The sequence below is a fragment of the Odontesthes bonariensis genome, chromosome 5, assembly GCF_027942865.1.
Source record: "Odontesthes bonariensis isolate fOdoBon6 chromosome 5, fOdoBon6.hap1, whole genome shotgun sequence".
Taxonomy (NCBI): Eukaryota; Metazoa; Chordata; class Actinopteri; order Atheriniformes; family Atherinopsidae; genus Odontesthes; species Odontesthes bonariensis.
The window spans coordinates 36,189,847-36,214,344 of record NC_134510.1 but is presented as its reverse complement, the minus strand read 5'-3'; the positions used below and the strand labels follow the sequence as shown (position 1 = coordinate 36,214,344).

General features: G+C 42.1%; 2 protein-coding genes across 7 annotated transcripts in view; one reads left to right on the top strand and one right to left on the bottom strand.

Annotated features, from left to right (window-relative positions):
• rgl2 (ral guanine nucleotide dissociation stimulator-like 2) overlaps window positions 1-4,417 on the top strand; it is a 50,398-nt gene extending 45,981 nt beyond the window's left edge. For all 5 annotated transcript variants that reach the window (XM_075466258.1, XM_075466259.1, XM_075466260.1 and 2 more), the window contains one exon: window positions 1,562-4,417. In XM_075466258.1, the coding sequence (XP_075322373.1) occupies window positions 1,562-1,740 (179 nt within the window). In that variant the 3' untranslated portion in view covers window positions 1,741-4,417. The remainder of the gene's footprint in view (window positions 1-1,561) is intronic.
• Window positions 4,418-5,317: 900 nt separating this feature from the next.
• Window positions 5,318-24,252, bottom strand: dnase2 (deoxyribonuclease II, lysosomal). 2 transcript variants are annotated; one of them, XM_075466254.1, is made up of 7 exons: window positions 24,009-24,252; window positions 23,051-23,209; window positions 22,745-22,916; window positions 21,831-21,933; window positions 11,457-11,621; window positions 7,146-7,364; window positions 5,318-6,951 (listed from the first exon to the last, which is right to left on the bottom strand). In XM_075466254.1, exons 2-7 carry the CDS (start codon window positions 23,197-23,199, stop codon window positions 6,596-6,598), a joined length of 1,164 nt encoding a protein of 387 aa, XP_075322369.1. In that variant the 5' UTR covers window positions 23,200-23,209; window positions 24,009-24,252; the 3' UTR covers window positions 5,318-6,595. The 2 variants fall into 2 exon arrangements, with proteins under 2 accessions (XP_075322369.1, XP_075322370.1); XM_075466255.1 differs by having other exon boundaries at window positions 23,051-23,148; window positions 24,009-24,250.
• Window positions 24,253-24,498: the final 246 nt, after the last annotated feature.

Below are 24,498 nucleotides of genomic sequence, written 5' to 3'. Positions count from 1 at the left end.
GTTCGAAACCGCATACTACATACTTCCATACTACATACTGATCGATCAGACAGTATGCAGAGCGTTTACCCACAATGCATTTCGCTCCTGCCCGAGCTGAAATCAGCCGGCCTGAAGCTGATTTCGCTTAAGCTCTAAACTCTGTAAACTTTAGCAACATTTGAAACATTTTCAGGCGAGAAAGTAGTCGTTTAGATCCCCAACGTATTTACAATTTTGTTCCCACGAATTCGGCACTACTAAAGCTAGCCGCAGTGAGCAACGCACTTCCGGTTATTTTCACAAAATAAAATACCCGTTGCCTTTTATCATAGGGAAAGCCATTACGATACAGTTGGTGCTTTTGTTTTGAAAACAGGAAGTGAACCTGCCCTCGTTGTAGCTAGCTTGAAACTGCCGTTTTGACAGGAAATGACGATCGGCGACGTCACGTTACGTTGCATCTTGGGTAGTTTGAGTATGAGTGGTAACCTCATGATGCATACCCAACTCAAACTCGCATACTAACTCAAAAAGTTAGTAGGAGTAGTAAGAGTAGTAGGAGAAGTATGCGGTTTCGAACACATGTCTCTCTGGGCAAAGGTCTTTCATGTGGATGTTACTGTAACGTGTCCCACCACCCTTTGTCTTGTCCAGCTCTGTGATACTGTGGCTGATTGGTCCATCTTGCCTCAGATGTTTGTAGAAAAGACAGAAAACAAGACAACTCGAATGCGCTGAACATTGAAGACTGATCACATTGTCAGCTTTACTCCACTCCTGTCAGCGCAGCTGCTTTTGAGACCGAATGTGAGGGACAGAGCCCGGTCAAGCATGAGGACACAGAGATATATATCAAAAAAATAAATAACAAACTTCAAACAATAGTTGCAGGGTCCTTAAAAGATGTCAAATGAAGAAACTAAACTCAAAGCCAAAAATCAAGGTTTTAACATAACATAACCTCAAGCTAACGGCTAAAAAACAAACAAAACTGACCTGACACACAACAAACAAAGGGGACTTAAATACTGGCTGATCAGACCATAGTGACACACTGAGGAAGAAGGGAAACATCTACACAAATTTAACTAAACACAGTTAGCTTAAGAATCAACTTAAATGACTAAAAACTAAACAAAGTTAACAAAATAAGCAAATCACAAAAGCAAAGAGAACCGATGCAAAAATTAGAATGAAGACTCCATAGTCTTCCCCAATGGAACTCCAGATGGTATCACCCAATCAATTAGTCAGTCTGGGATTGGAGTGTGCCAGCCAGAGTCCAAGGCCCCCCCCCCCACCCACAGCACCAGCAAAAGAAAGCGCAACAAATTAAATATTTGACCAAATTAAACATACAAAAGCTAACTAAATGTGCGCGCTACAATTAGAACTAATGTATTTTAATATCACCAAATGAAAATAAAGAATCCATATATTTGTGCTGCAGTAAACGTGTATATGGAAACTCAGAATGAAAAAGTGTTGGTGTGTGGGGTTACCGACTGTGTGCCTGCAGGTGTGGCCGTCACACCGAATTATGACGAGTTTGTGTGTTTCTCTTCCTCTCTTAATGCAGAGCTGGTCATCCCTGCTACAGGAAACGTGTTCTACGCCATGACCTCATCTAGCGTGGACTTCCTGTTGAAAAGGAAAGGAAACACTCCGCTTGGCTCCCAGCCAATCAGCACAGAGACGAGCGCCACTTTTCCTCGGATCAAGGCCAAGGGGAGGCGACTGGTCCGGACTTTATTTTGACTTGAACTCCATCCGCACTGGCAGCACATACACTCTACACCTGCCTTCCTCTCCTCCTCCGACCAAGTCTGCCCTGAAAAAACACCACGAACTACGTCTACTCCCACACAGAAAGGCACGCCACCCGTTTCACACCAAAGCCACCTGCCACTGAGCAACAGTGTCACTTTCCCCATCTTTCAACAGTATGCATCAGTGATTTAATCGCTCCAGGAAGAGCCATGGAGGCCTTTGAGTGCTTCTGGTGCTGGCTCTCAAGCCCCTGTCAGGTAGCACTTCCACTCAAAGAATAAGATCTAAAAGCAACAGATGCATTTGTGTAGCAAAACACTGAAGCATGTCAATAAGGAATATACATGTTTTGTATTTATTTATATATTCTTATGTATGAATGTTGTCAGTGTTATGTTTACACCGGCAAGGAGCTCTGCGTCCGCGTCTTAGAACTGATTCTTTAAGATAAAGAAAACATCAAAACCTGCAAGATTTACCACAGCATACGCAACGCAATGTGAATGATTCAAGCTCTTAGTCAAGCAGACATCCTTAACACACAGCATCAACCTAAAGCTGCATTAATCAATGTCTTACATTAACCTTAAAGCATTTGTTTATTTGCATTGAGAACTGCAGCCAACTCTGCACAGCAGCACAGTAAAGGGAGAAAAGTAGGACGACTCGCAGTCTGCAGAGGCTACTCACCAAATGGCAAAACTGGACTGGACTGTTTTACCATTATGAAACAAACAGAAAACACTTCTGGGAAAGGGAAGAGCTGCTCTGCAACAGGTGCAAAGAAAGGTGTGAAGAAATTCACCAGGATAACTGGAATCCAGGCTCCAGAATCACTGATGCACAACCATAAATAGGCCATTTAAGCATCTCCCTTTAATCCCGTGAATGAGGGTTAGATGTTAGCAACGCTCGGGAACTTTAGTGTCATAGTAATGGGTGAATTTAGCAAATGGCAGATTAAATGTGCCAGCGAAACCTTTGTTAACTGTGGGCTGCACAGCTGATTCTATACTATATATAACATTTCATCTATGCACAATGAAAAACTTTGACTGTTTGTGCAGCCCTCCTATATACAGGCAGGGCATCCATTGGGGTCCCTGTCATCTTAATTCCACTGAGAAATCCCACTTTGAAGCACGACCAGGCTGCTATAAGCCTCCAGGCTTTGTTTTTGTTTGTTTTTTTAATTTTCTGGGTGCAGAGATGAACAAAAGAACATCAGGAAACCAGAGCTCTGGTCAGATGATAGTGTCAGTGGTCCAGATTCTTCAGGAGATGACAAATGTCCCTGCTGGGACCAACGGCTTTTAAGATTTATTTTTAATTGTTACATAATACTTCCAATTTAAACAGTCATGTTAAATGTTCTGCAACACAAGGAGTGTGTCTACACAGAAGAGTGATGGGAAGCATTCTGTCTAAAACCCTGGAAAAAGCCAGCTGCAGAGACCCTAAGATGAGGAATGGTTAGATGCTTGAGTAATTGCCCGATGAAGTGAGTAGTGACTCACTTGTCGAACAGTTCAGATAAGTATGTAGCCTCTAACGACTGCCCAGTTGTCTGAATTTTGCTCCTTTTTTCTGCGTCAGGCTGAAGCAGATGTTGTTAAGAAGAGCTGCAAACTAAAACTAAGAGAAAAGTGACGGAAAAGTGAGCTTGTATGTCTCCGCTGATGTGTATGTATAACATAGTGACAGAATGTCTGAAATCAAGTGGAGAAAAACTGATTATTGCAGCTTTAAAACAACTTCAAGCACTTTAAAAACAAAAAAAAAACGTGGCTTTGCTTCAGCTCATCACTATAATATCAAAAAAATGCAATTAAACAATAAAAAAGGTTTTTTTTAGGTTTAAGACTCTCCAGGTCGGAACTCTCCAACAGAGCATAAGCTGAAGTTAATCTATATTTTCCATGAGCTCCGCAGACTGTGTGCAGAGAACATAAAGCCTCCATGATTTCATGTTTTAAAAACATCTATTTCAGTGCAACATTTAAAGTCTTGTGACCCCTGGTTGCCACACTCGATGCTCGGTGCTGATGAGGCCTCTCGACTGGCTGAGGCGTGAGCGTTCTGGCACCAGGGAGAGGATTCTGGGTAACGATGGATGGACGTGTTCGAGCATAGCGCTGTGCAACTGACTGTTTTAGTGCCTTTCTCTACTGGGTGCTTGCATTTCTCATGTCTGCATTAAAATATATTTAGTACACATGGACGTGATGCAGCCACCTCCAATGCTGTGTAGTTTCACCTCAGATCTATTTATGCACTACATACAGGATGCCCTATTTTTGTGGTAATAAAGTTACTTTTATATGAACTTTGTTGCTTTTGGATGCTGTTCAACACAAAGAGGTGTTCCACTACTGCTTAGTATTTCATAAAAAGCTGTTGAAGTTGTCTTTAACTGAAGACTGACGTTTCAAAGCAAAGTGAATATATTTTACATCAGTGACGACTAATCTCCGTTGTAGTCTTTTTTTTATTCACATACAAGATAACCAGCATCTTCATCTCCGAGCAGAATCAAGGTCAGACTGAATGCAAGTGGAAAGCACGTCACAAAAAGTGAGAAAAGCGCATCAGAGGAGCACAGAAAAACCAGTTCAAACCAATTTGATAACACATTCAAGTATTAAAAGCATTCGTCACACCTTAATGTTGTCAGTCTCTATAATTTATTATCATGTGGGAAACGTACCGAATGTTCCGAAGTGCAATCAATCCCCCACTATTCATATGATAGGAACTTCTTTAAAATCTATTTCCTTTTCAACCAGAAAGGCTCGACGCTCCCCGAGGACATCCCAGCATCCCCGCTAATGTCGACTGAGACTTAAAAAAGTCCGAGCTGCTTGATGCAGCCGAGCCTCTCCGGTTTCAGTTAAAGCAGAGCCCAGCAGCTGGGAAAACTTTTGAACCGACACTTTCCTTTTCAAGCGGCACTTGTGGGGTTTTTTAGGGCTTTTAAAACGTTTCTCATAATTCACTGAGCTTCCTGTCACATTCATCTGCTCGTCCTCAAGCGCCGCCCTGAGTGCATTAATTCTGAAGAGCAGGAGGAAATGGCCACTCACACCGAACATGCAAATGAGCAGATAAAATGTTTTAGGGGCCGAGAAACATTTTTCCCAATCAGCTTCTTAAAGGGATAGTTCGCCTATTTTGACATGATGCTGTATGACATCCCATATTAGCAACATCATTTATGAACATTTTCTTACCCCCTGCTGCTTCCTGTGAGCAGAGTTCCAGCCTCGTTTTGGTGTTGATGAAAGTAGTCCGGCTAGTTGGCTGTATTACTCAAAAGAGTAATACATTTGCATCACAAAATCGTTCTCCAGGAAAAAGTCAGACCTCACAATCGCTTGGCCCTATTTTCTCTCCCTTCGTATCACTGCGTGCTGCCGCCTGCCGACAGCCGCGGCTGTTACGGTGTTTGCTGCTCTGAAGCAGGGGACTGCACGGTCTACACAGCAGGCAGTGATACGAAGGGAGAGAAAATAGTGCCAAGCGATTGTGAGGTCTGACTTTTTCCTGGAGAAAGGTTTTGTGACGCAAATGTATTACTCTTTTGAACGCATATTGTTTTGAGAAGCAAAACGCTTTATTTTTTAAACCCCAGCCAACTAGCCGGACTACCTTCATCAACACCAAAACGAGGCTGGAACTCTGCTCACAGGACGCAGCAGGGGGTAAGAAGATGTTCAGAAATGATGTTGCTAATATGGGATGTCATACAGCTTCATGTCAAAAGAGGCGAACTATCCCTTTAATGTAAGCAAAGGGCTCTTTATTTTCTACTCTATTTTGGGGGGGTTTCTTTGCACTGGTTTGAATAGTGGGGCGCTTGGCTGTAAACATGTGATGGGACGTGCTGAAGCACAAACTCGTGAGGATTTGATAACTGCTGGGCTGATATAACTCACACAGTCTGGCTGAAGCGGAGCAGAGTTAGTCTGAGAAACATTTTAAAAGCAGCATACTGTGCCTTCTGGCTTTCAGGCCTCTTTTTTAATCTTTGTTTCCCAGGATTACTGGAACAGTTTGCATGCATCCTCATGCACGTGGCTGTAAATAAACGGGCGCACGCACATCAAAGCGTTTCTCCTCAACACAATCACTTGTGAAACAACTTCTGAATGCTTTTTATGGTCAGAATTTGATCTCCACGAAGCAACATGGGCTGTGTTCGAAACCGCATACTACATACTTCCATACTGCATACTCATCGATCAGACAGTATGCAGAGCGTTTACCCACAATGCATTTCGCTCCTGCCCGAGCCGAAATCAGCCGGCCTGAAGCTGATTTCTCTTAAGCTCTAAACTCTGTAAACTTTAGCAACATTTGAAACATTTTCAGGTGAGAAAGTAGTCGTTTAGATCCCCAACGTGTTGAAAATCTGACAAAATACCGGCTGTTTACAATTTTGTTCCCACGAATTCGGCGCTACTGAAGCTAGCCGCAGTGAGCAACGCACTTCCGGTTATTTTCACAAAATAAAATACCCGTTGCCTTTTATCATAGGGAAAGCCATTACGATACAATTGCTTTTGTTTTGAAAACAGGAAGTGAACCTACCCTCGTTGTAGCTAGATTGAAACTGCCGTTTTGACAGGAAATGACGATCGGCGACGTCACGTTACGTTGCATCTTGGGTAGTTTGAGTATGAGTAGTAACCTCATGATGCATACCCAACATTTAGGAGAATCTAGTATGCGTCCGGGAAAAAAGTCAGTACAAGTAGTGGGAGAAGTATGCGGTTTTGAACACAGCCATGGAGTCAGCATGTAGAATATGCTGATGATGCACTTTTTTACATTATGCGAAGTGTCAACACTTGACAGTTCCTCCTCCGCACGCCTCGCACTGCAGCGCTGCCGCCCGGTAAGCCTTCCACACCCGCGGATCTTGCAGACACACTGTGCCTCCGCCCCGCTTCTCCTCTGCCTGGTTCCGGTTGATGTCCCCCACGCACACCCAGCCTCCCCCCGCCCTGGGGCTGACGGCCCACTTGGAGTGGTCCTGGCTGGCCTTGAAGGTAAACGTCTGCCCCGGGTTGAGGATCTTAATGTCCAGGACCTTCCAGCCCAGAGAGCAGTTAGAGGGAAGGACGCCTGTGGAACGGACCCAGAACTGGACCAGGAGGTCTGACTTGAGGGCGGGGGCCACCCACGAGTGATACAGGTCTAATGAAGCAGAAAGAGCATGTTATTTGGTTGCTGTAAAAATATGCTGCTGAGTAATTAAGACACAGAAGGTATGAGAAGTGATTAAGCTAAAAACGTACCAACACTTGGTACACTTACATTGGACTATTTATAGCTACAAAGTTATTACAGATCAGCTCCATAAAACTACTTTTATCTCTTTAAAGTTGTACCGTTGTTAAATGAGGCTCCTTTGGCAAAGCTGATGAAGTCGGTCCCGTCCTTTGAGGTCAGCGTCACGCTGCGATTGGACACAGGTTTCACATGTGGAAAGGTTTGACCGGACAGATGTTTTTTCCCACAGACTGCAGCCAGCGCCGGCACCAGGGACGCCAAGGACTCCGGGACGTCGCAGTCGTACACGTTGGGCTGATTGATCTGCAGCTGCTCTCCTGTGGTGCGAAACAAACTCAAGTCAAGGCAAACGCTGCTCAGGGCGCCCTGGAAGCTGAATCACTTCATTTGTTACGCGCAGCGGATGAACAGAGCTGAGCGGGTGACACTGATGTGAAGACATAGAGAGAACAGAAGCACATAACTCAGGGGTAGCATGACTTCAGTCTTAGAGCGAGTTTCAGCCCGCGCTGTTAACCGTTTAAGACTAAGTGCTGAACGTCTCTTACACTTTACATCCTCCGATATAAACCCATAAACATTTGAGAATCTGATATTTTTATCCTCTAATGCAGATACTCATTGCGCGGCTCGCACTCGTATAGTAGCTTATAACAATATGGTAACAATAACAATACATTTTTTCAAATAACATACAACGAATACTGCACAGTATTAAGTATTTTTATTAAGTTTGCGTTTTTGTAGTATTAAGTATTTTTATTAAGTATTAATTAAGTCTTAATGGTGTTTCCTAAAGGGGGCACACTGTTAAACCTGGCAACGCAGCCCGCTTAAACCACCTCACACCTGACCTCAGAGCACGCTAGCTCCTTTAGCCAGCGCGAGATGCAGGCACAATGGATCGGTTTTTAATTAAAAAAGGCAAAAACCAGCACAAAAACCATGCTCATCCTGAATGTCTCACTATGATTACAACAACAAAATACAAATACAACATGAAGAAAGTCAAGGACATGCACGCCAGCTTCCACTCATCCCAGTATTAAGGGAAATGTGGTCTGAATTGAAAATGTATTAGCTGTGTTGTTTCTTTTTTTGTGGGATGTTTTATATGTAGAAATGCATATTTGCTAAAGGGGACTTTAGTATGTTGTGGTAAAAGTGGCTCTTCCCTTGATTTTGCTGCCAATGTGGCTCTGGTGAAATAAATAGTGAGTATCACTGCTCTAATGAGACTCAGAGGATAGTTCCTAATCTCTGTGGGTTTGAATCATGAGGTTGAGATGTCGTAACATTCAGTCAGGCTGAACAGATTACTCACACACCTTCATGTTGCATCATTATTCTGATTCCTTGATTGACATAGGTGAGGGCAAACCTCGGTCTTTATTTCTGTATTAATGTGCACATTAATGCTGAAAACATTAACCGTGACGCAGCTTTGATCCCCCTCCACGTCCACGTCACCTCAGCATCTCAGCTGCGGAGGCAAAGATCTGATTAAACGGATCCCCGTCGCAGTGTGGATGCCCTCATCGCTATGGTTACGTACCCCGGTCTAATCACATTACCCCGGGCCCTGCCACAGCAGCTGTGCCGACCGTTGAGTGTGCCAGAGAGCAGCAGTCGAGTGACATGGAGATGACACCCGTTTACGCTGTTGTCGGTGTGTAAAAACCTGACTGGAGTATTAATGACGATGATTCCAGTCCAAAAGGAATCAGCGCCTCAAGTACACGATAATAAAAAACTATAATAAACCAGTTCAGTGCGCCTACAATCTGTTCTCTGTACAGGCCTCGGTAGTAAAGGGGCAAAGCAACATTTTCCTCTGCTCCTCAGTGTGAAACACATGAGCCGTACAGGCCCACGCCATAACACCCCCACCACCGTGCTTAACACAGGAGCTGCTATGCTTTGGATCTTGGGCTCTTCCACACTTTCTGATAAAGGTTCATCTTGGTCTCGTCTGTCCAGAACACCTTTAAGGACTTTCAGGTAAACTGTAACGTGTCCATCCCGTTTCTGTGGCTAACTAGTGGTTAGCATGTAGCAGCGTAGCCTCTGTGTTTCTGTTCATGAAGTCTTCTGTGGACGGTCGTCTCTGACAAAGACACACCTGCCTCCTGGAGACTGGTTCTGATCTGTTGGACGGGTATTTGAGGCTTTTTTCTTTATGATAGGGAAGGATGGAGGTCTTCCTTGGCTCCAAAGGAGCTAATCCTTGACTTCAGAAGAAACAAAATAGACATTCAGCCCATTTTCATTGGTGGGACCTGTGGAAAGGGTCAGTGACTTCTGCTTCCTGGGAGTCCACATAGAGGAGAAACTGACCTGGGACAAGAACGCCACACAGGTGGTGAAGAAAGCACAGCAAAGACTCTACAATATAACAATATCAGCCAGAGACTGCTTGTGTCTTTTTACCACTCCACCACGGCGGGCATCCTCACATACTGCCAGCTGCACAGTGGAACAAAAGGAAAGAACTCCAGAGGGTCACCAAAATGGCTGAGAAGGTCATTGGGTGTCCTCTACCCACGCTGGAGGACCTTCATGGCTCTTACTGTCTCAGGAGAGCCAACACCATCCTGAAGGACATTTCCTGTTTGAGCCACTGCCGTCGGGCAGACGGTACAGGGCCATCAGAACCAGGACAAATAGACTAAAAGACAGCTTCTTTCCAACCGCTGTCAGAGCCATAAATGCCTCCTTACGGTGAAGTGCAATATACTGGTTTCCTCACAAGTGCAATATTGTGTTTAAATATATAGCCATATTGTTTTGTATATGTATATATATATATATATATATATATATATACATACATACATATATATATATATATATATACATATATATATATATATATATACACATACATATATAGTACATACTGTGCCTTTATAGTTAGTTATTTTGTTATATGTCTGCACTGAAAGGCCTGCACCTTACTTTTCGTTGTACTTGTTACAATGACAATAAAGAAAATCTGAATCTGAATCTTCTGGTCCCTTTGTGATTACAGAGCTCAGCAGCGCATTCTTTGCTCTTGATGATATTTCCGACAGCTTATTTTTTAGTAATCCTAAGATTTGACCGATGTCTTTAATGATTTTATTCTTGTTTTTTTTACAGCTTCCTTGACTTTCATTGGCACAAATTCTCTCCTCATGTTGAACAACCACAGACTCCGAGGTATCTCACCCGTGCACTGATGTGTCACACCGCGGTGAGGTTAAGTGGGTTTTTGTCTCGTCTCCTGTCATGTTTTGTCATTTCCTGTTTTATTTTGAGAGGTTAACTCTCCTCTCGTTTCAGGTCACTTGCCCTTCCTCTCGTGCTCCAGTCTGATTGTCGTATGAATGATTCCACCTGTTCCCTATATTCCCGGTGTGCATAAGAGTCTGCGTCTCCCCCTGTCTTGTGCCAGTGTGTTGTATCTGTCCGACTGATGTGCTTCACTCTCGCCTTTGTTCCAAGCCTGACCTTTGCCACGTTTTTGCCGTTTGGTATTTATCCTCGTCAAGAGAGTTTTTGTTTTCTGATAAAGTTTTATAATTAAGTCCTGTTAGTGTAACAGTGAAAGTTTACTTTTATAGCATTCTTGCTTTTCCTCCTAGTTGGAGTGATTTTTGTTTGGTAAATTTTTCAGTGTAGTTCCTCCGTTTTTTAAGGAGAGGTGATTTGTTTTTTCCTCCGTAGCAGGAGTGACTTTTAGTTAAAGATAAAGTTTAATAGATCCTTTTGGTTATTCCTCCGTATAGAGGAGTGATTTGGATTTTTTGATCATTTTTATAGATATACTTCTCCATTTCGGTTATATATTATTATATATAATTCCATAGCCTGATTTGTTTCTCTCTCTGGAGGAACTTGTTAACATCTGCCCTCACAAATAAAAGCTTTGGATATTACATCTCCTGCTCCTGCATCCTCCATTCTCTTGGCGTGACATGATGAAGCAATGAAACACGCCTGAGTGATCGCTAACACCTGGAAGCCAATTGATCCAAAAATTATGGAGCCCTGAAATGAGGGGGTCTGTGTATAAAAAGGATTGTAATTACTACATGTAGGAAAATGACTTTAAGTGAAAGTCTGGACTGTGAGCTTTAATCACATCTGAATTGTTTGATTTAGTTTCACACTGAGGAGCAGATGGGGAACATTATGGAGGGCCGGATTTGAAATGGCTGGATTTTTAATTCACTGACTACTGAGTAATACCTCCTATATTGAAATTGAAACTCTTTTATTTCTGCAGAAAGTGTATTTAGACTGAAACATTTAATGGCAGGAGGATTGAACTTCAGTGGCTGTTTGAAGCGTCTCCTCCCAGCTACACGCTGATTTAACTCCAACCTCTCTGCCTCAGAGGCCACACGGCACGACTGCAGACTTACCGATGGTCTGGAAACGGTCGAGCGGGTAGGTCACGCAGATGAAGTTCTGCCCATTATTCCGACCACTGCTGGGGTAATAAAACTGCCCTTCCTGTCGCACAGGGGGGAAGTGAGGGGTGCTGTGGACCAACCAAAAGCCCTGATTTTTATCCAGCAGCACAACACCTGAGATGCAGAATTATTAAAACAGTCAAAAACACAAACATTTCATCTTCAAATGAGAAGGAAAATCAGCTGGGCTTATTCATTTCTACACATTAAATAAGTATGAAATCATGTATGAAATACAAACACGACCCTTTTCATCCTTACACCTTTAATGTTCTGCTCTATAGTGACAAAAAAACTTAGATTTTATTATTATTAGGGCTGGGCAACGATTAAAATTTTTAATCTAATTAATCTCATGATTTCCCTGATTAATCACGATTAATCGCATTTGTACGCAAAATCCAAAAATGAATCCAAAAGTAGTGTATAGCTTTTTAGCATTTAGTTTTATTTTAAATGTGCTGCCATATGAATGAAAGTGCCATAACATTTGTTGTGCAAACACACTTTTAACATCAGCATCTTTCTGTAGTTTTTATGTAGAAGCCTCGCTCCACTGTCTGTTTCCTTGAATGACTTGCTGCTATCAGTTGTGTGTTTTGCCTTTAAGTGATAGTAGAGTAGAGTGTACTTTATTGTCCCCAGGGGGAAATTTGTCTTGGGCTTCCAACAATCACTGCATAACATACAGCACTCACACACTCAGCATACAACATAAACATAGAAAAACATTAAAAACATAGAACATAAGACTGTGCAGCGCATGTCTATCTATCATTGAGCATTCTTATGGCAGACGGGATAAAGGAGTTCTTATATTTGTTGAGTCTGCAGTTCAATGTCCTAAAACGTCTACCTGAGGGTAGCAGAGTGAATTCATTGTGCAGAATGTGTGTGGGGTCCTCTAGAATCTTCAGTGCCTCCCTGAGCACTGACTTTTCATAGATGGACTGCATATATCCCTGATCTTGGTAACCAACAATCTTCAGTGCAGTTTTAACCAGACGCCCCAACTTGGTTTTTAACTGAACAGTCAGATTACCATACCACGTTTTTTTTTTTTTTTTTTTTTTTTAAAACACTTTATTTGTGATTTTTCAATTATCATACAGAACAATCATATTCTCTGTATTACAAATAACCACAGAAAAACAATCCCGACAACAAATGGAGACAGATCAAACCTAAAATCAGAGTAACAAATTCGTCATAAACAACAGACAGAAAAAGACAAGAGGAAACAAAACAAAGACAAACAAAAGAAAAAAAAAACAAAAAAAAAAACAACAACAACAAGCGCACCTAATACTTCATGTTACAGGATTATTCAGGGGTAGGTATAATAATTCAGGGTCCCAGTTCCAGACCAGGTAAATTGTTAACATAAGTTATTAAAGGGCCCCAGGTTTTATGGAATCTGTTAGTGGAACCGTTGAGGGTACATCTAATCTTTTCCATCTTAAGGTTCTGCATAACGTCCCTAATCCAGTGGTGATGAGATGGAGGAGCAGCAGCCTTCCATTTGAATAAAATCAAGCGCCTAGCTAATAAGGAGGAAAAGGCAATGACTTTCTGTAAATAAACCGGGGTAACAGATCCCATTGGATCAGAAAACCAACCAAAAATAGCAACCAAAGGAGAAGGTGAAATATTATAGGCATAAGCATTAGAGATGACTTCAAAAAAAGATGACCAAAAAGGAACAAGTTTCGGACAGGACCAGAACATATGATAGAAAGTAGCCGGGGTCTGTTTACATCTATCACATAATGGGTCTACATTTGGAAATATTCTAGCTAATTTAGTTTTTGAGATATGTAATCTATGCAACACTTTAAATTGTATCAAAGCATGTCTAGAGCATATTGAAGAAGAGTGGATCCCAGCAAGAGCCATATCCCATTCGCCATCGGACAGCTGGATCCCCAAGTCACTTTCCCATTGTTCTCGAATATGTGAAATAGACTGGTTGCAGCTATCCATCATACGAGAGTAAATAAATGATACTCTGCTTTTATTCAGCACATTGACCTGTAATAGGGAATCCAGACAGGAAGGAGGGGGAAGAATAGGAAAATTAGCAAATTTTTTACGAGTAAAATCTCTAATCTGCAAGTATCGCAAAAAATGATTATTGGTCAGACCAAATTTTCTGGACAGCTGCTCAAAGCTAGCAAAAGTATCATTGACATACAGGTCCTTAATACTGCGAATACCCTTATCATACCAAGTTTTAAAGCCATTGTCCAATAAAGATGGTTGAAATAAGTGATTACGTATTATTGGTGAGTGAATAGATATACTCTGAATACCCAGACATCTTTTGAACTGGTTCACAATACGTAATGATTGAGTCACAATTATATTATCTTTAACATTATTAACTAGCGATGGTAGGGGAGCACAAAGCAAGGCAGGTAGTGAATGTGGGCTACTTGTAACCTTTTCAATCTGGAGCCATGCAGGGATCCTATCACTCCAATCTTTTAACCAGAGAGAAGTGGCGTTAAAATTCGCAGCCCAATAATACGTACACAAATTTGGAAGCGAAAGCCCACCTACACCTTTTGGTCTTTCCATAAATTCTTTTCTTATGCGAGCTGGTTTATTATTCCATATAAAGGAAGAAATCATTTGATTAAACACCTTAAAAAAAGATTGTGGTATGAAAACAGGCAACGCCTGAAACAAATATAGAAATTTTGGCACAATATTCATCTTTACAGAATTTGTCCTCCCAATAAGAGAGAGAGGCAAAATAGACCATCTTTTAATATCCTGTTTACATTGTTCCAGCAGAGGAGTGAGGTTGCTCTTAAACAGACTGTAATAGGATTTGGTGACTTTCACACCTAGATATGTAAAGGACTCAGCGGATAATTTAAACGGCAGATTGGGATATTCCCTAGCATTACTACTAATAGGGAAGTATTCACTTTTATTAAAATTCAATTTATATCCAGATATGTTTCCAAATTCCTGCAAGACTCTAAGAATTTCAGGGGTAGATGTGATAGGGTTGGTGACATATAGTAACAAATCGTCTGCATAAAGCGAGACAGTGTGAGTCAGGCCACCACGTGAAATACCTTCTATACTATTATTGCATCTGAGAGCTATAGCAAGTGGTTCTATAGCTAGAATGAAAAGCAACGGACTCACTGGATCCCCTTGTTTCGTCCCTCTGTAAAGAGGAAAGTATTCGGATGAAATGCCATTGGTATAAACTGAGGCAGTTGGATCAGTGTAAATGAGCTTGATAAGTTGAATAAAGATAGGGCCAAAACCAAATCTACTAAGTGTATGAAAAAGATAATTCCACTCGACCCGATCAAACGCCTTTTCGGCATCAAGCGATATTACTGCTTCTGGGGACGGAGTGTTAGGTTTAGTGTAGATGATATTAAACAATCGTCTCAGGTTAAAATAGGATTGCCTGCCCTGGACAAACCCAGTCTGGTCCTCAGAGATGATATGAGGAAGAACTGTCTCAAGCCGGAGTGCAATAACCTTCGAGAACACTTTACCATCACAATTCGTCAGGCTAATTGGTCTGTACGATGAGCAATCACGAGGGTCCTTATTCTTTTTTAATAACAATGTAATAGAAGCCTGGCAGAGCGTAGGCGGAAGAATGTTTTTCTCTAGTGCCTCTGCATAAACTGAGAGAAGAAGAGGGGCAAGTTTATCTTTGAATTTTTTATAAAAGTCAGTTGGAAACCCATCCGGGCCGGGGGCTTTTCCACTCTGAAGGGACATAATTGCATTGTTAATTTCCTCCAACGTCAAATTTTGTTCCAGCCGCTCTTTAGAGTCAGAGTCAATTGTAGGAATGTTCATATTAGAAAAAAAGGTGTCAAATTGTTTGTGATCCGGTGTTGAGTCGGAAGAATATAATTTAGAATAGAATTCTTTAAAGCAGTTGTTAATAGCCTGATGATCCTCCGTTGAGGAGCCATCAGGTAACATAATTTGCGAAATAATACGAGACGCTGCTTTTTGACGGAGTTGACTGGCTAATAATTTGGAAGGCTTATCCCCTTCTTCATAGAATCTACTCCGAGATTTAAGGATGAGCCTCTCTGCTTGAGTAGTAGTTAAGAGATCAATTTCAGTTTGTATACCTACTCTTCTCCTAATCAGATCAGGGGTCGGAGAGCCAGCTATGAGTCCGTCCAGAGTCTTAATTTCTGAAGATAGTTCCTCAATTTTCTTATACTTCATTTTCCTAATATGGGCAGAACGGGAAATAATCTGCCCTCTGAGATATGCTTTAAGTGTTTCCCAGAGAGTTGAGGCTGAGATACCATCAGTCCTGTTTACCTGCAGAAAAAAATCTATTTGTTCAGTAATGAACTTTACAAAATCTGAATCTGCCAGCAGGAGTGTATCAAGCTGCCAAGTCCGCTTGGTCCTCTGAGTCGGAAGAGTTACTTTAATACTCACAGGGGCATGGTCGGAAATAATAACTGGGTCATATTTACAATCTGTAATAACACTTAGTAAATAGGGGTCAACCAAAAAGAAATCTATCCTGGAAAATGACTTGTGTACATTAGAGTAATATGAATACTCCCTCTTAGCAGGGTGCTTAAATCTCCATGGGTCTATAAGTTTATGTGTATCTATAAATGATTGGATTGTTTGCACGGATTTAGACGGTCTCGGTACAGATTGGGAAGAGCGATCCCAGGTAGGATCCATTACCAGATTGTAATCCCCAGACATAATCAAGTGATGACTATCTAGATTAGGAATAGAGCTTAGCATCTTTTTAAAAAAGTGATCGTCATCAAAATTTGGGCCATAGACATTAACCAATACTAAGCGAAGTTGAAACAACTCTCCCACAACCATCACATATCTGCCATTTGGGTCCAGGATAGTGTTTGATACAATGAAGGGAATCTTTTTGTGAATGAGTATAGCTACTCCTCTACCTTTACAGTTAAATTGCGAGTGAAACATTTGCCCTACCCATTCCTTGTGAATTTTTGATTGGTCTCGATTTAAAAGGTGGGTTTCCTGTAGGAAGGCAACACCAACCCCGAGATGTTGTAAATGAGAGAGAACCTTTTTTCTTTTGATTGCCTGATTCAAACCCTTAACATTCCAGCTTATAATTTTCATGTCATCTTTACCTGGGACAAGATTTGAATTAACCTGTGCCATTAGAACCACTCAACTCAGAAATACCAGCCCCATTTAGATGATAAAAAAGCCAAGTAGGTGCACAAACTGCATACAAAACAAATAACACATCAAAATTACCACATATAACACATAAACAAGCCTTCAGAAGGCTACCCCCCCAGAAAACTTCAAACTGCTGCAAACCTATGTTTGCATGCTACCCGCAATATTGAATACATTAATGAACCATTAATGAACCTCTCCAACAGTGTAGGCTATTAAATGACCTGTGATGCCCTTCCACATCATTGAAACCATAACACCTATAGGCCATTGAAAGTCAGTGCAACAAGATCGGTGGCAATCAGTAAAATAAAATAAATTAAAAAAAAAAAAAAAAAAAAAAAAAAAAAAAATTAGGAGGGCGTACATATGTAGCATTAAGTGTCATGTGTACACATATTCACACAAAAAAACGCCCGTAAACAGTACTAATAAAATAATACTATGAAAAGTAAAAAATACTGTCAGTAATATTGACAGAATAACTGTATCTTGTGATATCACCGTCTCTTTTAGTTAGTTATTTGCATTTTGACCCGATCATCAACATTACCTCAATCACCATCTTCTGTAGCGTGTAAAGCGGAGCTTCCGTCTTCCGCAGTAACGTTTTTATTGACATAAGTCAGTGCCGTCGCAGAATCAGTGAACTTCATGCGTCTCCCGTTGTGCGTAAACTGCAGAGTGGCTGGGTAGTAGAGGCCGAACTGGATCTTAGCGGCGTGGAGCTTCTTTTTGGTCTCGGAGAAGGCTGCGCGTCGTTTGTTGACATCCGGGCTGTAGTCAGGAAAGATGTGAAATCTTGATCCGTTGAAAGAAAGCGGACCCTTCTGTCTGGCGAGACGTAGGATCAACTCCTTAGTTTGAAAGTGGTGGAGCTTGACAATGAACGGCCGCGGTCTATTGTCGCCATCTGTTGGTTTTGGGGCCAAACTTCTGTGGGCTCTGTCCACCGACGGTGGCTTCTCAAAACTATCTTCCCCAAGCACATCAATGAGCAGCCTAGTAATAAACTCCGATGGTCGCGGAACCTCCGCATTTTCTGGTATCCCCACAATACGTATATTCTGCCGTCTGGTGTAGTTTTCCAAGTATGCTACCTTCTCCTTCAAAGCGTCGTTTTCTTTAGCCAGTGAAGCTTGGGAAGTTTCCACGCCGCTCAGTCTCTTGTCAAACTCATTCATGCCGTCCTCTACATCAGTGATTCGTTGGCCATATCCACTGAGAATTGAATGCAGAGAGGCAATAGACGCCCGGTTTTCCTCCCGAAATGAGTCGATAGAGGTTTGCACAGTGGTAACTGCGTCAGCCAGCGTCTTCATACTGTTAGCATTCGCATCTGTTTCTATGCTAACGCTATCCGGGGAGTCCGGGTTGCCCTTCCCACCCTGCTGTTTGGCCGACTTGGGAGGCATTTGTCCACTCGTGATGAAATAAAGTCACTTAATTGGAGTTTCCAACGAAGTTTGAACGGTTGCAAGGTCCAAAATGTAGAAATTTAACAGATGTTTGCGGGAGCTGCGGGAGACACGTCTACTCACTACTCATGCTCAAGCGCGCGCTATTACCATACCACGTTTGCACACCATACTGTATCACACTTTCTAAGATCATTTGAAAAAATAAAAACAGAAGCCTATTATTAACACCATACAGCCTTAGTCGTCTTAAAAAGTACATCCTCTGTTGGAGCTTGGTACAGAGGCTCTCAATATGGACTTGCCATGTTAGTGAACTGTCCATGAAGACACCCAGGTATTTATATGAGGGGACCTGACATATGGGGGTGTTATGGATGTGTACTGCATTTGTGTTGGAAACTACTCTTGGGTCAAATATCATTTCCTGAGTTTTTTTCACATTGACAACAAGATGATGGGCATCACACCAGTCAACAAACTGTTCTATCTCCGAATGGTATGGTGCTGTTTCCTGATCCTTATGTAGTAGCCCCAGGATTGCAGTGTCATCTGAGAACTTGACAATGTAGTTCTGTGGGTGAGTACTCACACATTCATTTGTGTAGATAGTGAAGAGGACGGGAGAACTCACACAACCTTGAGGAGCCCCTGTGCTTATGCACTTAGTTTGTGAGGCTGCATTGTGGACTCTAACATACTGCGTCCTATTTGTTAAAAAAGGAATAGTACCACTTTATGATAAAAGAGCTAACACCCATGTTCTTTAGTGTCTCTAGTAGTAAAAATGGCTGAATTGTATTAAAAGCTGAGCTAAAATCAATAAAAAGTAAACGAGCATAGGCCTTTGGGTCCTCCAGATGTTTCAGTACAAGATGGGTGATGCTGCTTACAGCATCATTTGTACTACGCTGATGCTTATAGGAAAACTGCCACGGGTCTAGTTTTGGGTTGACCTCGGTTTTTGAAAGGGAAACCATATATTTTTCAAAGCATTTCATGACTATAGACGTCAATGCAATTGGTCTAAAATCATTGTTTTCTGTGGGGCAGGGCTTTTTGGGGACCGGTGTAATAGCTGCCTTTTTCCAAAGCGCTGGTACAGTGTGGGAGTCAAGAGACCGCTGAAAAATCGGACACCAGGCTGGAGTGAGCTCCTCTGCACAGGATTTTAGGAGGCGGGCGGATATCCCATCTGGCCCCATGGCCTTTCTAGTGCACACCTTCTTAAATAAGGACTGTATTTTTGGACAGTCTACCTCGTGGACATTAGTCTCATTATTTAAAGAACTTAAAACAAGCATACATTCATTATTAAAATCATGAGTTTCAAATCTGAGATAAAAATTGTTCAATTCGTCTGCCTTGCTGTGGTCGTCAGATGTGCTTATGTCAACTTTACTTGGGCGCATGTTTACAGTACTTTTCATTGCATCCCAAAGTTTCCTGGAGTTCATGTTTACAAATTGGGTTTCTATTATGTCCCTTTGACGGTTCCTGGCTTGCCTTAGTAGTTGATTGAGTTCCCTTTGTATAATTTTCAGTTCCAACTTGTCTTTCTTCCTGAAAGCTGCATTTTTCCTGTTAATGCAGTTTTTAATGTCTTTAGTTATGTAGGGCTTATTGTTTGGGTAGACCACAACTTGTTTTTTATGAAGAACGCTGTCCACACAATAGTTAATATAGTCAGTGATTGTATCTGTGGTCACATTTATATCTGCGTCGTGGAAGACTTCCCAGTCTGTGCATAAAAAGCAGCCTTTGAGGGATTCTATCCCTTCCTCTGTCCACAGGGTTACAGTTTTCACCTGAGGCTTGCTTCGTTTTAACATAGTTTTATATGTTGGAAATAAATGAACGACATTGTGATCCGAGTTTGCCAGGGGAGGTTTAGGCTTGGCGATGTAAGCATTGTTGATGTTACCGTAGCACTTATCGAGAGTTCTATTTTCGCGTGTGCTACACTTGACATACTGCTCAAACCCAGGGAGCATAAGCTCTAATTTGCAATGGTTAAAGTCTCCCATAATAAATACAGGAGCGCCTGGAGAACGTTGTAGTTCGTTGTGTACACAATCCGCGATGTGAGTAGCAGCTCGTGCTGCGTTTCCACTTGGGGGTACATAGACAACGCACACAGACACACTGCCAAACTCCCTTGGTAGATGGAAAGGCCTGAAGTGCAAGTGCAAAAGTTCCACGTCAGGAGAGCAAGACCATTGCCTAACTGTGTATTGTTTGCACCAGCTGTTACTCACATACACCGCCATGCCACCTCCTCTGCGTTTCCCGGATTCTTCTGTCCTGTCTGCCCGTATTAGCGAAAATCCTTCAATGTCAACCAAAGAGTTTTGTATGTCTCGGTGGAGCCAAGTCTCCGTGATGGCCAGCAGGCTCGCGGTGCGGTACTCAAAGCATGTCTTGGTGTTAACCCGAAGCTCGTCAATCTTGGCCCGGAGAGATCTCGCGTTGCAGAGAATCATAGAAGGCAGGGGAGGCCGATTGCCTCTCCTCAGCAGGCGCTGCCGCACTCCACCGCGCCTGCCCCGCTTCCTGGCCCGCGCTCGCGTTAGCTGTAGTCTCACGCACTCCGGTAGATCCACCACGGGGGGGAGTCCAGCTGATCGCAGCGCCAGCAGTGAGTCTCTGGTGTAGGAGATAGGTGGTTGGGCCTCCTTGGCCCCGACGTGAGTTTGGCAGGGAGTCCAAAGTCCAGCGATAATTAGGACGAGGTACAAACAGTGGATTATTTTTGCCATGTCTCACGTTCTGAAGCACACACTCACCAATCGCGCACATAAAAAATAAACGCAAACGCACGTACAAAGACAGACTAAATGACGAAAGACGGTGCAGTGAAGGCAAGCCCGGGTCGCAAGCAGAGCAGCGCCACCGGAAAAGTGTTATTTATTATTTTAGACTGGAACTACTACGCTGAGAAGACAATTCAACTTGGCAGTGTTTACAGATGACTTTGGTTCTGTCGACTCCGCCGTCTGGAAGAACTTTAAAATGAAAATGGGGGGCGGTCGGTGGCGTAGTGGGTTGAGCAGGCGCCCCATGTACAGAGGCTATAGTCCTCGCTGCAGTTGGCCCCGGTTCGAGTCCCACACCGAGCGGCCCTTTGCAGAAAATGGCAGAGTTAAAGTTCCGTACCCTTCTCCATGTTTGGTGGATCCGCCGATTACTTTCTTTTCCGGTTCCGCAGCAGACAGCAACAGACTTTTACAAAATAAAAGCCTAAATAAAAACCGGCCATCGGACGGCCCTGTGCTGCGTGTTGTTCCCCCTCTCTCTGCCCCCTGCTTCCTGTCTCTCTGAACTTTCCTATCCATTAAAGGCACAAAAGCCCCCCAAAACTTTTTCTAAAATAATTTTTTTTTTTAAATTGCATTAATGCGCGATAAAATATTTATCGGCGTTAAATAATTACTGTGTTAACGCGATAATAACGAGTTAACTCGCCCAGCCCTAGTTATGCAAAGAAACACTTTTCCTTGACTTTTTCTCGATGAGGAGTCGACGTGTCCGACAGATCTCCGACCTGTTACTGCTCTCCCCCACGGTTCAATATCTGAATTTGCAGCTCTTTATTTGTAGCTCCTCATATTTCCACACGCTTTTCAAAAAAAGCCTTATTCAAGAAATCCAAATGGTGATACATGCATTTGACCGTTTCGGTGTATTAACCAGGACTGGACATGCTCACCTTTTGTGTGCCCCCCGCTGCCTCTGCTGGTGTTGTCCCATCTGTCACCAGACTCCTCCGCTGGCCTCTGGTCATTGTAAAGGATGTAAGCTACCTCTGATTTCTGTAACAAAAAAAAAGGACAAAGCTTTCTTTAAAACATTAAAACAAACCTTCTTCCCTGGGCACAGATTAAGAGAATCAGCACAAATTAATTTGAAACTAAAAGCAGAAGTAAATTTTCACTTCTTGCTGAGTTTCTTTTTCTGACCCAGAAATATCACGTTGTTCCAGAAGTGCAATGTCTTTACAGAAAATATGTTTCAGTATGTGTCATAAAAAGCAAAGTCTTATGACTGCAGCCAGAAAGCAGAAGCAGTCAGAAATATATTTAAAAAGCTCTTTCTGATCACTGGAGGAGCTTTGATGCATACAGCAGGTATATATCATGGACATTAAACAATCATATATGCACCGAAATCTAAAATAAAAAACACCTTAATATAAAAGTTTATACCAATTTTATAATAAATGATGATTGATGGTAACAATAGTTGTAAAACAAAGTGTGTCTTTTTCACTGTTGGACGCATTCAATGTATAATGGGAATGAAAAAAATACAAAATGCATCGGACAAAGTTTAAAGCAGGAAAATTACCTCAAGAAAAAAACTAAGGTTTGAACGAGGAAAAGCTGGAGAGTTGTGAAGGGGTCAGAAACAAGTCCTCAATGCCACTGAAAACCTTTAGATAGTTCAGAATGAACTCCCTCAAAAGGGCCAATAAATGTCTGGGGCACATACAAATGGTTTATATTCGTTTATAAAAAGCACGGTAAATCAATATCCATCCAAAACTCTCAGTAAACGACCCCAAATACAAAATTTGGGGGATTCGGTATCTGTTTCTATTGCCGACCAAAGATGGAAACACACCTTTTCCTGTGAGTACATCTGCCCGACTGTCCGGCCCAGAGCTCCCATAGTGTCGTTCACCGTCGTTTTCCCCTCGGCCCATCCTTCACTCCCTTTCTCCAGCAATAAATACATCTCACCCTTTGTGGGAGATTTGCTGTGATCCTCTTCTGGCAGCTTGTACATAAAGAACCTAATTTACAGAAGAGACAGGCAGCGAGGTGTAAATGTGAGAACTCAGAGCCAACACTGATGCATGGACTGTTTTCTGTTGGCCAGAAGTTATGGCCTCTAACAAGGTTACAACAATCATAAAAGGGTATTTACCAATCAACAGCATGTCCTTGGTCGTTGTAGCAGCTGATTGGTGAAGTGTCGCCCCCTAGTGGCACACAGGCGACCATCAGGGCCACAAACAGCAGCATCTGAGAGCAGAGAAACTTCACTTTATAACAGCAGGGAGTAGTGCTGTCCATACTGCATGTGCTGGGAAATCACAGAAGAGGAGAACATTTAACAATAATGAGTTGCTGAATGAGTTTATTTATGCCCCTCAGACCTTTAACTATTAATATAACCAACAGCGTAGAAGCTTTCTTCTTCAAGTTAAGTAAAAGTCTGAGACAAAAGCACGAGCAGCAAATACCCCCAAACAAGCTTGTTTTACAGAAGACGGACACATTTTTCAGACTGAAACCAAAGATTAATTTACACTTCATTATTATTGTATGTATTACTTGTATTGTCATCATTCATTCCTTGATTTAAAGTTATATTATTGTTAATCTGACATCTGAATCTATGTGTGAATGGCAATAATAAGGTCAAAAATACATTAAGATACCAAGAATACTTTTGACATATAATGTTAAAATTGGGCTACATACCTAAGCATCAGATCAACTACCTCAAAAATGAGTACTTGAATCAAACTAAACAAGTTAAAGACCAAAGGGTGCACAACAACACAGTATTCATTAAAAAAGTACAACATATGAGCTACGAACAACGTTAAAAACTGGAGTAACATAAACTCGGGTTGGGTGCAACCCAAATTAAGCACAAGCACCTTGCGACACTGAGGAATATTAATGAGACAAAGCTTTGTGTCTTCTACTTGTGTACAAAAAAAGATTTGAAACAAACGTCACCAACTAATTAAGCTTTAACTGGATGTACACAAAGTAAATCACAGTAGATACCAATAACAACCGTGTCATATTTTACCTGTAACAATTAACCGGGCTAATGGGAACTTAAATTAAATTTAAGCACGTATACACACCTCTAACTCCGCGTGCTTGTTCTCACAGATGTCCTCCAGCAGTTATTATTCTGTCTTAATCTTAAAGTTTCGTCTTCTTCTACATCCTGGTTTTGCTCTGGGCTGACGACGTTGGGATGGGACTGTGACGTCAAAAAAACGCGCGAAACAAAAACAAAACATAACTGAATAAAAACTATCTACGGTGGCAGCCGATACTTTACAAGGAAATTTTAACCATAAAGGTACATTAAAAAAACAACAAGGTAGTTTCTTGCGGGTTATGCGACGCTTTAACTGGTTTTAAGGTTAGTCCCAAACTAACCCGGTCTTAACCTTCTCAAAAAGTCCCAGTTTAGTCAGGTGGTCCGTGACGTCACTAGTGGGCGTGTCTTCATTGATTGCAGCGCTGTGAAAAAGCCTTGAGCCACAGCTCAGTTCTTATCGTTTATCCTCCAAGCAGCCAGACTTTCTTGTAATCTTTTTGAAGTGCTCTTGCGCAGTAACTCTT